We start from the raw sequence: 13,442 nt of genomic DNA, 5'->3' as shown, positions 1-13,442 counted from the left end.
GCAACACCAGGTAAAACTCTTGTATGTTTCTTTAATTTGCAAGTAGCACTGTCCACCTAGATTTTGGATTGGGTACTCGAGTATACCTAACCTGAAACCTAGCTTAGAACTTGAGTACTCGAGTATACTCAGGTTCCGTCCCAGGTTAGCCCGATTATGACTTGGGCCAAAACCGGATGAATCCAGGTTCTGGGCGGTACCTCTTTTTTCTTATTTTTTAATACTAAAATTCAACTTAGTTGGTATTAGAGAAATTTAACTTTTGCTTTCAAATAATAAGATAGATTTCTAAAATAGAGAAATGGGTGGAAATTTTGTAGTTTTAAGGACTAAATTAGTTGTTCCTTTCTATAGAAGAATTGCAATTTCCTAAAAAATTGCAAATTTGTGGTCCATTGATTCAATGGACTCATTAAAGATTTATTGACATCTTATTAATTAAGTAATACTCTATAGTTACCGTGCTAGGTTTGAATAGAGATTCTTCTTCTTCTTCTTCTTTTATTTTTTTAACGTAAGGCTTAAAGTCAGACATGACATGAAGTTGTCTATACCTAAAATCTCATTCAAATATTAATTATTATCTATATTTTTCTCATCCTAAGAACTCTTGAAAATCTATCAAATTTATAACTTTTATTGCAATAAAGTGTGGGATCAATCAATTAGGAAAATAAACTGTTATTTATAGTTATTTATGTATATTCCCCGTATATCCCTTCGCTTATTTGTTGATAATGAGATCATCTGAATTTAATTTAAAATCAATAGCATCAAAATATTCAAACCAAGAAAAAAAAAAAAAAAAAAAAAAGAAGAAGAAGAAGAAGAAGAAAATCGGGTAGCAGGTGTACCTGAGTTTTTTTATGCGCATACCAACCCAAAACAAACCCAGACTGGAATCCATAACCGAACTCTGGATATCCAAATTTCCAAGTGGACCAAAAACAAATAAAAAAAAATCCGACCCGGCTTATTTGCATGTACCGTGCATATGTGAAATTAGTACTTAGAATGGCAAAGCCGTGGCAGAAACCTTGTATCAAGGCTGTTGCATTGAACTTCTCGAGGACGATTACGGTAAAATCGAGGTGGAGTTTTAACTTTTAACTTCGTGTAGTGTGTGATCTGGTTCGAATTGGAAATTCATTTCCACTCATTTTATTATTAATTTTTTTAATTTTTTATAAAATATAATAAATAATTTAATTTTTTTTAATTTTTAATTTAATTTTTTTTTAATTTTTATAATAATAAATATAAAGGAAAAAACTGATTTAAGCATTACAGAAAAGCTTCAAGCTGGAATTGGTGTGCACTTTAAAATTACACCAGCTAATAAACAACGAACACTTAGGAGACTCACTTAAAGAAACCATGGGTGCTGGTTGAGAGGATTTCTTTCTTTCTCATTTTGAAGGCTTCATTCCTTTCAAATTTTCTCCCCCTTTCTCGCTCTCTCTTTATCCAAACAATCCATTTCAAGACGGTCTCTCTCTCTCTCTCTCTCTCTCTCTCTCTCTCCAACGAAAGCAGTAACAACATGTTTAACATTTTCCTTGCCTTAGTTTTCTCATTAACAAAATGACGGGCAGATTTTAAGCTAAAATTGAAGATTTCCGACACTCACCCCAGTTTCTCCTTCTGAGTCCATTGGAACCAATTTCTCTTAGCCCAGGTCGGTACAATGAATCAATATGGTAAATCAGTCTCAGCAGGATCTACTCATGCCTCAAAGCTCTATGAATAAAAAACAAGCCTTTTATCAAATGAAAGCCCTAAATCTCCGTAGAAGTACCTTAAAATTATTAAAAGAATTAGTTTATTTCCTTCAACAGTGATCGATAGCTCCTGTAAATGAAAACTTGTAAATTTACATGTTCTATTTGGTAGCTGAGGAAGCATAAGAAAAGAAAAACTAGCCGGCAAAATTACAATCTTGGAGGAGTTTGCAGTGTTTATGAATTGGGCTATTAAAATCACTTTGCTATGCAACTCTTCCTCGGTTTTCTCAACACCTAGAATCATAATTCTAACACAAATTTTCAAAAGAAATGTAGCTCTCATTTCTCACCTTGCACAGCAACGAAACACATCACACTGGCGGCACTTAACCTAAAAGACGCAATCTTTGTGCAAAAAACAACTCGATCAGTTGGATTTCCAAGGACCAGTTAACTTCTCCCGAAAATTCACCAAAATCTCCTATAGATCCCATACCAAGAATCCAGAGCCAGAGAGAGAGAGAGAGAGAGAGAGAGAATTGAAGGGTTGGGGGGGAGAGACAGATCGAATGACCCAAGTTGATGAGCAGTGCAAAACTAAGCCCATCTCTCTCTGTCTCTCACTGTCTCGCTGAGTCTTAAACGAAGCGTGTACAGTATAGTTGCAGATGATTGTATAAATATATATGGAGTTCTAACTCTTAGAGTATTCAGATTGGTTTATGCATATGTATATGCAAAATTACATCTTTTAGAGATCCAATTTATCATATAAGCAAAACTTTCACATTGACTTATGTAAATTTGAGAACAAAATAATAATAAAATATTATCATTTTATTATTTTTTTTGTATTTTTTTAATAGGATTTGATATTCAAATATGTAAAATATTTGAGTAAAATATTTTTTGGAGAATGAATGAATAAAATATATAGTAAAATATTTAAAAGTAAAATATGTAGAAAGAGAGTGGGAGGAGAGAAAATAAATAAATAAAATATGTTTTGGAAAGTGAATAGTTGATCTTTAAATATATAAATGTACTGTTTATAACTCTGTAAATATTTAAAGATGCATAATCTAATGTAGATAAATTTAAGCTCATATTATATAAATATGATTTTGTATATGTATATACATAGACGAATATGAATGCTCTAAGATCGTGGTTGCTGTGTCCCCTTCATTCTGATTCCATGCGTGTGCGAGAGCAAGAGCGTGACAGAGGGGAGGCCGAGAATCGAGGTCCATTTTATCAGATGCTACATATTCAAAGGAGAGAGAGAGAGAACGAAATGGGTGAAAGCACTGAAGGGAGGGGAAAAAGGTATCGGGTCCCCCAGTTGTCCTAGCAAAAGTTCCTGCGGATTCAGTAAAACCAGTTCTATTTCACTTTTAAAGAAATTCTTATGCGTCATCTCCTCATTGAATGGTGTAAAAAGTGTAAATACACCCAATCCTGCTGCCAGCCGCTCCCTTACCAATAAGCCTGAGCCACCACCCTGCTCATGTTGCAGGTTATTGAAACAAGTGATCGGTGCGTAAATCATGTCGACAACAATCTGACTTTTGATCTGATTGACTTGTTACTTATTTTTCTGATTTAGCATTTTTCTTGTTATATTATATAATAGTACAAGCGATCAAATATTTGTAAATATTTTTCATTTTCTGTTTTTGTTTTTATTTTAAGTTTTGTTATGTATAAATAAAGTAACATGCTAATCTACATATCAATACTGATTCTTTTATATTTATTAGCACTATTTTCAATAAAATTTACTTTTTATCAAATTACAATAAATTTATGCATATATTAATACACAATTGTACTTTCAATTAGATTTTTTCCTTTTTTTTATATGGATTAGATGATGCTTGGCCATTAGATTTCTCAAATGAAAATTTTGAATTTTAAAATTAAATATTAAAATATTATATTTTAATATTATTATTATTTTAAAATTTGAAAAAATTAAGAAAAAATTAAATTATTTATTATATTTTGTATGGAGATTTAAAAAAATTATAATAATTAGATAAAAATTTTACATTTAAAATAAAAAATCTTAATGGCCAACAGAAGTGAACATGTAAGAAATCCCACAAAGATGTTGCGTGTGTACGTATGGAAAGTGAGCTATTGTGGGCGATGGCCTCAAAAAGGGGATCGAAGGGGAAAGGATGGGTGGTGCCGAGGCTTTCTTCTACACTCTGGTGGACGGTTTGGTAGGGGGAATGGGTATTTATTATTTTTACTCAAAAGCAATTAAAATTTAAATCAATGGAATTGGAAAATCTTATCAATATAAACTTTACTAAAGTTGTAATCAATATAACTTTTCTAAGAATAATTCAAATTGGTCGATCAAGCACAGCCTAAAAGTATATATTTTGTTTGCTCGCATTAATACAAGAAAAATTAGTGGGTTAGGAGACAGATTTCTACCAACCCCACATTGCAAGAGATTGGAAGACAGAAAAAATCATTTACAACGGCTCTACAGGCCAGGAGTCAAATTTGAAGACGGAATTACAAGAACATTGCATCATCGACAGAGACTGGCTAAATCCTAACATGGAACTACCCAAATCAAACTGCAACAAAGTATCCTCTAACTGATATCCCCCCAACGCAATCGAAGTCCTTGGGTTCAAACCTCCATCCAAAAATCCCAAGCACATCACTTCATTGTTCACCCGGACCATAGAATTTCCACCCAATATCCTCCACTTCACCATCTCACTCTGCAGCATCAAATCTATAACTGGCACTTTTTGCCCCGACTTCCCGCTCTCGATTCCTTTCGAGCTGAAGCAAAGGCTAAAAGGCGCCACAGATGCCACCATAGTCATGTTCATGGAAGACGCAGCCTTGATATATGCTTCGATAAATGTGGCATATATTGTGCTTTCCATCATGGTGTAGGGGACAATCGTGCTTAGTTTGGTCCCTCCAACGCCCTCTCCATCCAATGATAGAAGTGATGCATTGAGTGATAGCCTCTTGCCTTCTATGCTGATAGATTTGATGCCAACAAAGTATTCTGGTAACAAGTTATCACCTTGGTTAGTGACAAGGGGTGTGTACGTTAGCGACCTTGAGATTTCGGGGCCAAAAAAAGACCCATGATCAGGCCCTTGGTCGGATACCATGATGCCCTCCGATGATGATAAGCAGATGGTGAATTTCCGGTGAGTGCCTAGGGCCGAGGAGATTTGCGACGGCAGAGAAATACGAGTCCTTCCGAGTCCTAACATTCCCTTGGCACCACTAGCTATGCCATTCAGTAAGAACGGGGGCGCACAGGAGAAGAGAAATTGCTGGACGACGGTGGCGGTCAGGCCTGCGGCCTTTGAATCATCTCCAGATTGGATGGCTATGGTGTCTTCTACCAGTTCTCCTCGTGCGCCCAGTCGTGTGATGCTGTTTTCTGGGAAAATCTCACACTTCTGGGCACCAGATAGGCAATTCTTACTCCCAACAACATGGGCTTTTGCGGTTAAGCACTTGATCGAGCGATTAGGGACCGGACGGCTAGAAGAAGATGCGTATCTGGAGGCACAATCTGTCCAGAGGAATGGGCCGCCGAGATCAACCACAAGCTTGATGGGAACAAGAGGAGTACCATGAAGAATTGTGGTCACGTACTGGAGGGTTTTGACATCTTTAGTGATGGGGAAGACCAGAGCGTTCGGGGAGTGAAACGTCTGAGCTAGAGATACGAAGGTAAGGTACATAAAGGAGGAACCAAGAAGAAGGAACTGAAACGAGGAAGCCATGGAAACGAAATCGGCAGAGCGGGCGTGAGAGAGCGATTGATTAAGAGTTTAAATGAATATTTGAATGGAAGCTAGTGCATGTTGCGAGGGGACGCCGCGGCCGTTTAAAGATTGACTAGCTGTGGGAAATTTCTCGTTGTGGGAATGCTGGAATAGCGGTGTGGATAAGTGCTGAGTAGATTCTGTCTTCTTTAGACTCGTGTCAATGTGTCATGCCCACTATAAAGGCAACCAGTGTTTGTCTTCTCTCTCTGTGTGTTGGCACGTGAAAGTGATCTGAGTGAGTGAGAAGATTTCGGGTTCTATGGATAAGTATCAAGTCGTACTAGATTTTTGGGACATCCAAATCCAGCGCACGTTTTTTTGGTGGGAGGAGGATAAATACGTGGTCCTCTATTTTTAAGGATGAATTGAATGTGTTTAACGTAGTAGGCTGACTAGTAGCGCACAAGAGCAGCTGCGCTTTTTAGCACAGGCTGAGAGACTCAAAATGCTTCTAAGCAAGGATTCTGAAGAAGTAATTATATTAGAGTTTTGTTACGTATAAATATAATCGCACATTAATCTGTGTATCAATACTGATTTATTCATACTTAAATTTAAATTAATATTATTTTTAATAAAATTTATTTTTTGACCAATCACATTACATTGATATATAAATTAATACACAATTATATTTATAACTATATTTTTTTCATTATATTATGACATGATCAAGATCTTAGGACATTTTCTGTGCGGAGCAAATTTCAAGACTTTTGGGAAAAGCCAAAGGGATAACCTTAGGACCGGTCGGGGCTGTAAATGAGTGAAAAACAGCCAGCCAATAAAAACCCAACACGTAAGCCTTCCACCGAGACGGACGTAGACCTGCATTACATGTGAGTATAATTTGGGGCACTTGAAATCAGAAAGACAAAACGGGCGGCGTCTTCTCTCCTCAAGCCCTAACATTCTAGATCACGTTGGGCTGTAAATCGATTCCTCCATTCCTCCACTAAGCTCGATTTTTGTTTTTTCCACCAATCGCACGTCGGCCGTGGCTCGATTTCTCGAGCAAACTACCTGACTGTCAGCCATGAAAAATCAGGGGGTGATAATAGTGGCAGAGGGGCAGCGACGTCGGCCTCGGCGTCGGGTTCAGACTGATAAGGCGTAGATTTCTCGTCGTCTACACTCTTGACGTCATGCTGAGCTGCGGACGGGCCGTGAGATGCGTTGGTCCGTCACCGTTGTGCTGGGAGGCGTCCGGAAGGTGCTGAACTCTTCACGTCAATTTCTCATCTAAAGCTTTTCACGTCGATTTCTCCCACTCGTTTTCTACACTTTCGGGGTCCGTCGGCGTTGTGCTGCGAGGCGTCCGTCGGCGTCGTGCTGAGATGGGGCGTCCGGGAGAAGGGAGGGCGTCCGGGAGAAGGGCTATGCGAGATGGGGCGTCTGGGAGAAGGCAGAAACAGACGGATTACATGTGATGATTCCCTGTGGTTGACCCCATTTGTCTACAGACTGCTTTTTCCTACGTGGCACTATATGAATGGAGGGCTGTTTTTCACTCATTTACAGCTCGACCGGTCTTAAGCGTTTCTGAAAGCCAAATCATGAGAGAGTAGACACTATCCTCCAAGTGAGGACAGTTGTTGGCATTTGTCGAAGGTACATTCTGCAGCATAAATACTCCATCAACGCTCCAGCTCTACTCCACCAGATCGATAATTGGCACATTTTGTCCTAATAGTCTGGGTTCTATCAATGATCGTGGGTAGGACTGCAGTGGCGGACCCACGTTTTAGTTGAGGGGGGCATCAACTTTTTGAAAACAAAACATACCCCTACATTTTATACATAATTATATAGATATAGAATATGATCCCCAAAAAATTTATAATTTTCATATAGTTTCTAAAAATTTTAATATATCTAGAAGTGTCCATTTCCAATTTTTTTCTTATAATCCCAATTTTTTTCTTATAATCCCAAAATTTTGTTTAATTTCTATATATTTTATATTTTTAAGGATGTGACTCCTTTAAAATTAAAATTAAAACTAAGTTTATGAGAAATAATAAGTTTATTAATAGGATTGTGATATCCTATTTTTACGAGTATTTTCACTGAAAGAGTATTTTAATTTAATTAATATATTGATTCTTTTATTTTAATTTATTGTATTTTAATTAGTTTTATTTTAGTTTGATGTGGTGTTTAATTTATTTTAGTCTTTTTATAGTTTTTAAAATTGTTTTCGTCGGATCAGTTTTTAGATTTCGGAGGTGAGGATTGAACCTCATTTCTTTTCTCCATCTTTTCTTTTCTCTTTCTCTTTTTCCCTTTTTTTTTTCTTTTTCTTTCTCTTTTCTTTCTTTTCTTCCTTCTTTCTTTTTTTTTCTTCTTCTTTTTCCTCTTCTTTCCCCCGTGCGCTATGTCCGCTCCCTCTCTCTTCACTAACGCCGTCCAACTTCGGCCCCCCAGTTAGCCGCCGTCCCGCCGCTGTGCAGTGCACCGCCCCCACCAGTCGACTCCCCTCTGGCCGGTGATCACCTCCCTCAATTTTCAGGCCAACCCGTGCAGCCGTTAGCCGCCACGCACGGCTGGAAGTCACGGCACCTTCTCTCCCTCTCTCTGTCGCCGGTTGCTTCCTCAGCCCAAAACCGCCGCTCGCCGGTGGCGTGGCCGACACCACCCACCCAGAAACTTCCCTCTTCAGCCGGCACACCTTCCCACCAAATCTCACCTCCATCCGAGCCATCGTTTGCCACCTAGAGCCCATCTAAGCAGCGACGTTTTTGGCCATTTCCGGCGCCATCGCTCCACCTCCGGCCACCATATCTTCACCTTCATCCCCTACCTCTTGCCGTCATAACCGACCCATTTCCGGCTCGATCCGTTGCCGGAACAGCTCCCACGAGCTTAACTCCAATTTGCCATTTTTCCACTTCCACCGTCACCCACGGCCAAAACTCACTTCCACTAACTTCATAAACATCTCTAAACCATTTCCTATCAATTCCAAGTCTTGATTTGTCCCCGTTCGAAAGTGGGTGTTTTACAACCCACGACCATAGTATAAAATACACTGTTACGTTGCTTTTTCTCCGCCATTTACAACGTCGTGATTCTTAAAAAAATACCTTATAGCGTTGTAAGTATTTTCCAAACTTGCTTTAAGATTTAAATGTATTTTTTGCTTAAACAAATAATTGTGATTGGTTGGTTGCCGAACTGAGTCCAAGGAGTCAGGGGTCGGATTGATTTGAGGATGGAGCTATTTATATTTGGTTGTTGTTGATATTTGTTGGAGATATTTGTGCCTTGATGTTTGCATTGTATAGTGCATGCATGTTCATGTTTAAAAAGGAAAAACCGGATTTTCGTATAGTTGCATGCATGTACATGTGTTTGTAAAATGAAAACTGGGCTTGTAAGCGAGAAATGATTTATGGTATATGTGAACGGTTGGATTAACTGGTTTGAGTCAGAAGCACGTGTAGAGATGGTGGTAAGCAGGGACGGTGGTAGAATCCCGCCTGAGGTTCTTGCCTACGGTGCATGCGACGTAGGGATGGTGGTAAGCAGGGACGGTGGTAGAATCCCGCCTGTGATTCCCGCCTACGATACACGCATAGGGACGGTGGTGAGCAGGGATAGTGGTAGAGTCCCGCCTGTGATTCCCGCCTACAGTGCTCTGATGATCTGGTTTTTGGGCCATTATCGGGGATAATGGCGAGGTTATATTTAAAAGATATGTTTTGGACTAAAATGGGATTTTGGCGTGCGTGGAAAAATGTGGTTTTATAACATATGTGCATTTGCATTCTTTCATGCATATTGTTTGAGTTTAGTATGTTTTTATCTTGTGGCGTTTGGATCTTTACTTACCTATGGCACCATTTTGGTATCGTAGATTTTGATGCAGAGGTCGGGGAGGAGGCTGAGCCTGAGAAGGTGGCTCCGCCGGAGTATTGATTTGAAGTTTTATGCCTTGTAGTTTGGATTGAAACGATATTTGAGACTTGTAATTTTTTATTATGTATGTTTTGAACGGGTTTATATTAAACATAGAAAAATTCTAGTACTTAGTTACAAGACTTTATTTATTCGCTGCGTGTTTTTGTTGTATACTTGTTGCATATACACACACTTGGCACTTGGCGATAGGGTAGTGACCTGTGTTGTCATCATCCCAACGTCTCAATTTTCACGTGTCTGTACGTGGGATATGGGGGAGTCACATGGATCCCAAAGTTTTTTTATATACAATATCGGGCTTCTTAATATCGAATTCAAAGTGAAAATATAAGAAAAATTATTTACGATTAATGATCTACATAAAAAATAGTTGAAAATTTTTATCCTCTAGACTTCATTAAGCAATAAATGAATTTATTTAAACTCTTAATTATAGCATTCTATATTTAATGTGATACGAAAATATCTACATTTTGCATAAAATCTGATAAAGTAGCTTACATATTAGAACAAAAGATGACATTCTAAAAGATCACTTGATAATTTATATGAATAAAATAAATTCTAAATATCTTATTATAAAAATAATAATAGATGAATATCATTTCATGAAATATTGTCGTTAGAATCTAAAACAAATATTAAGTTGTGTTTAGAATTTTATTTCTACATATATGTTGCAAATTACGGAGATATAATTTTATATGTAGTTATGTTTTGATGATTTTTCAATCTCGTTTTAATTTACATAAGAGAAATGATGTTGGTAGTTTTAAGATGTGCAAGTCTCAGTCATTCTCTTTGAAAAAAGTAAGTAAATCTAGAATTATCATGAAAAAATTATTTTTTGGACAGTAGACTTTACATTTTTTTTTTCAAATAGAGTATATAGAATTTACACGCTCTATGATTATATTTATCATTACTCTTTATATAAATATATCACACAATAAAATAAAAGTTGACTCCCTCGACACAATTACTGATTCTACCATTATATTGGAACCGAAACATGCTCCAAATGGTGCGAAGATGGATCCCACGAGCGATAAAATAAAAAGATAAACTCAATTACACGCAATATAAGTTTTATGTGATTTATTAACGTGACTATATTCAAAGAATTGCAGGAGATTTATTTTCAGACAGTAAGTAAATACAATGTGACAAGCATATAAAAGAATAATATAATATATATTAAATCCTAGCAAACTGGTCAAGTCCATGAAGAATCAAAACGGCTCAAAAGATTTTGCTTAGGGGGTTTGCAGTTGAATCTCCTATCAAATCAGACGCTGCAAATACAACCAGGCTTCCACACAGAGACCCAACAACTCTAGACGATTTCTCTGAAATTTCACGCCGCGTGAGAAAGGTGAGAGGCTAGAGGGCTAGTTCATGAGAGAGATCTAAAAACGTGAAGAGGGTGGGCAAAGGAGACAGAGGGTTGGTTGTTGTAGTAATGGTGGGTTTTATTTGCAACTCTGTGGGCTAGTCTACTTTTAGGACTACTCGCGTTTCCATTTTATTATTATTATTATTTTCACCGTCCAAGTGGTAATATTGAGTGTTTTTTGTTTGTTTATTGAAAATATTACAAAATACAAAAATGAAACTGAGATTTTCACATATAATTACATTCTGAGGTAAATAAGAAATGAGTATGAAACTTATTAGGCAAGAGTGCAAATCATTTGATTGGAACTCCTGAGTAGATGTAGCATCTTCCAATGCATATTATATGTGTTTAACATTATTGTAATATTGGGTTTGGAATTAAAATGTAATCCAATAACATTGAAGTTCGTCTCCACCTATTGAAAAAGGAGAGAGCTCAAAGACACAGGACTTTAATTTGTCAACTAATAATTCTCTAGCAGAGGCCACATTTATGCCTATTTTGATATCTACCCACTATATGAGAGTCTCGCACAGGGGGTATTTTGATGTCGTGTTCTGCAGTCTGAGCAACTCTGCAACAGGTCAATATGTTCATGTGAATATGGTGAAATGAGAGCACGAGGTGGTGAGAAACACTTCTAATGCCTAAGCTAGTTTTAAGTTCTCAATCTATGAATTTAGTGGAGCTTAAGTGAAAGTGCTTAGCACGTTTTTTGTCCCCGAGAGGGGGATATATATATACCTGGTAGGAGCGATTCCTTGACAAGCTGATCATGGAGGTGCCGCTCCATACCTAGGTTGTGTCCTCTACCAACTCTCTGCCATGCGACAGGCCATCCATGCCTAATCATGACGATCGCTGACAACCTAAGGTCCATGTTGTGGCATGTTCGTCCCATCCTTGATTAAATGCGGCATGGCCTCGATCAGGCATACCCACCTTCCAAGTCTGTCTAACTATCGGTGCCCAAGGGTCATGGTTGTTCTTGACCTTGTGAGTGCGGATTGTCAACTAATAGAAGTGTTAGGCCTTATGACTCAATCCCATGCCTCGTGCGTGCTACCTTACTACTTCTTTATGAGTTTCCTAGGTCGACCCCACCCTTCTTGGCCCGGCCCAGCCCAACCCATCCTATTCTCTCATACTGATTTCGCCCTACCAGGCTATCCTTTCATCAATGCCTTGTGGGCTTGGCCCATGCGGTCTGGCCCAACATTGAGAGTGACCCCTCTCACAGTACTGCTTGAATTCCCACCATACATGTATGGTGAGAATTCAAAACATTTCATTTTGTCCTTTTCAGGCTAGTCCCTCTGGTGCATGTTTGGCATATCGTGACTGTTTGATTGTATCATCAATGACTTGACAGCACCTCTGTAACAGCCCGCTAGAAATTCAATTAAGGAATTTCTATTGACTTTAGGAACCTCGTGAAAACTCTGTAAGTTTACACGAATCGACTAATCGCATAAATTTTAGCCTGTCAACATAGTTAGTGTTATCACTCACTATGGTGCTAGAAATGCGATTTTAATTATTTGAGATAGTTAAAAGTGTCAGAATACATTATAGTCTACACCACTAGGCTTAATTAAATATTTAGAATTTTTCAGTACTAAGTTTATTACGTTTATTTTTGGAATGAATAGTAACCTCGGTAAATGTACTGAGCGCAATGTTTTCAAAATCATAGTGTGAAATGTTCAAATTAGGATAGCGATATTTTATTTGGACACTTGGCAAGATCTTAACCACACATAATGAATAGTATTAGATACTTGGCACAAAGAGAAACCATTAGATGGAATTGTGAAGGAAATCAAGGTGTGAGATCATGACACCTAAGCAAAATACACATTTGGAAAATATTTTAAGAATAGAGATTTAAAATACACATAGAAAGATTTTAGCCACCTTACTCTTCCAAGTCTACTCCACATTTGGAAAATATATTGAGCTGATTTTTATAGATATTATTGGATAGAATATTTTGAGATAATATTTTATAGATATTTTGGGTAGGAGAAAACCACACTCAACTCTCAACTCCAGCCTTATCATCTCCCTTATCTCTTCCATAAGCATCTCCAGCCATCACCCACGAACTTATCTTCATTTACACGTTTCTTTAAAAGAATATCAAACATTCTCTCTCGGACAGCTTTTAGGAGTTCTTTTGCATGCCCATTTCGAAGCTGTTGTAAGTGTTTTATCATAAAGTCTCCTTCATATAAGTTGTTCCTTTTTGAGTCTAGTTTACATGGATATCTTATTTGCCCCATTTGAAGATCATTTGGTCAGTAAAATATTGTGTAAACTATAGAAAGGTCATTCTGGGAGATAAACTGGAGAATATGTTATAGTTTGGAGTTTTTGATCAAGCTAATGGATAGATATTGGTCCGAAATTTTTATGGAGTATTGTTAACATGTATATATGACTATTGGTTGAGGATTTTTGCATGATTGAAGGTTTTGATGAAATATTTGCTTAGATTTAGAAACTTAGAAACTGGAAGAAGAAAAACAGTTTCTATTTTGAGAAAGTTTAACTCTTTGGTGG

General features: G+C 37.5%; 1 protein-coding gene across 1 annotated transcript; it reads right to left on the bottom strand.

Moving 5' to 3' along the window:
• Positions 1-4,215: 4,215 nt before the first annotated feature.
• On the bottom strand, positions 4,216-12,932 carry LOC122274638 (probable aspartic proteinase GIP2). The gene is made up of 3 exons (XM_043083659.1): positions 12,921-12,932; positions 10,376-10,380; positions 4,216-5,529 (listed from the first exon to the last, which is right to left on the bottom strand). Exon 3 carries the CDS (start codon positions 5,507-5,509, stop codon positions 4,217-4,219), a length of 1,293 nt encoding a protein of 430 aa, XP_042939593.1. The 5' UTR covers positions 5,510-5,529; positions 10,376-10,380; positions 12,921-12,932; the 3' UTR covers position 4,216.
• Between the last annotated feature and the right edge of the window lie 510 nt (positions 12,933-13,442).

Source organism: Carya illinoinensis, chromosome 1, assembly GCF_018687715.1.
Source record: "Carya illinoinensis cultivar Pawnee chromosome 1, C.illinoinensisPawnee_v1, whole genome shotgun sequence".
In the NCBI taxonomy this organism is placed as follows: domain Eukaryota; kingdom Viridiplantae; phylum Streptophyta; class Magnoliopsida; order Fagales; family Juglandaceae; genus Carya; species Carya illinoinensis.
This window is presented reverse-complemented; position numbering and strand designations above follow the sequence as displayed.

Bases quoted from the DNA above. Each gene is read 5' to 3' on its own strand.
- LOC122274638 (XM_043083659.1), bottom strand. From the start codon at position 5,509: ATGGCTTCCTCGTTTCAGTTCCTTCTTCTTGGTTCCTCCTTTATGTAC.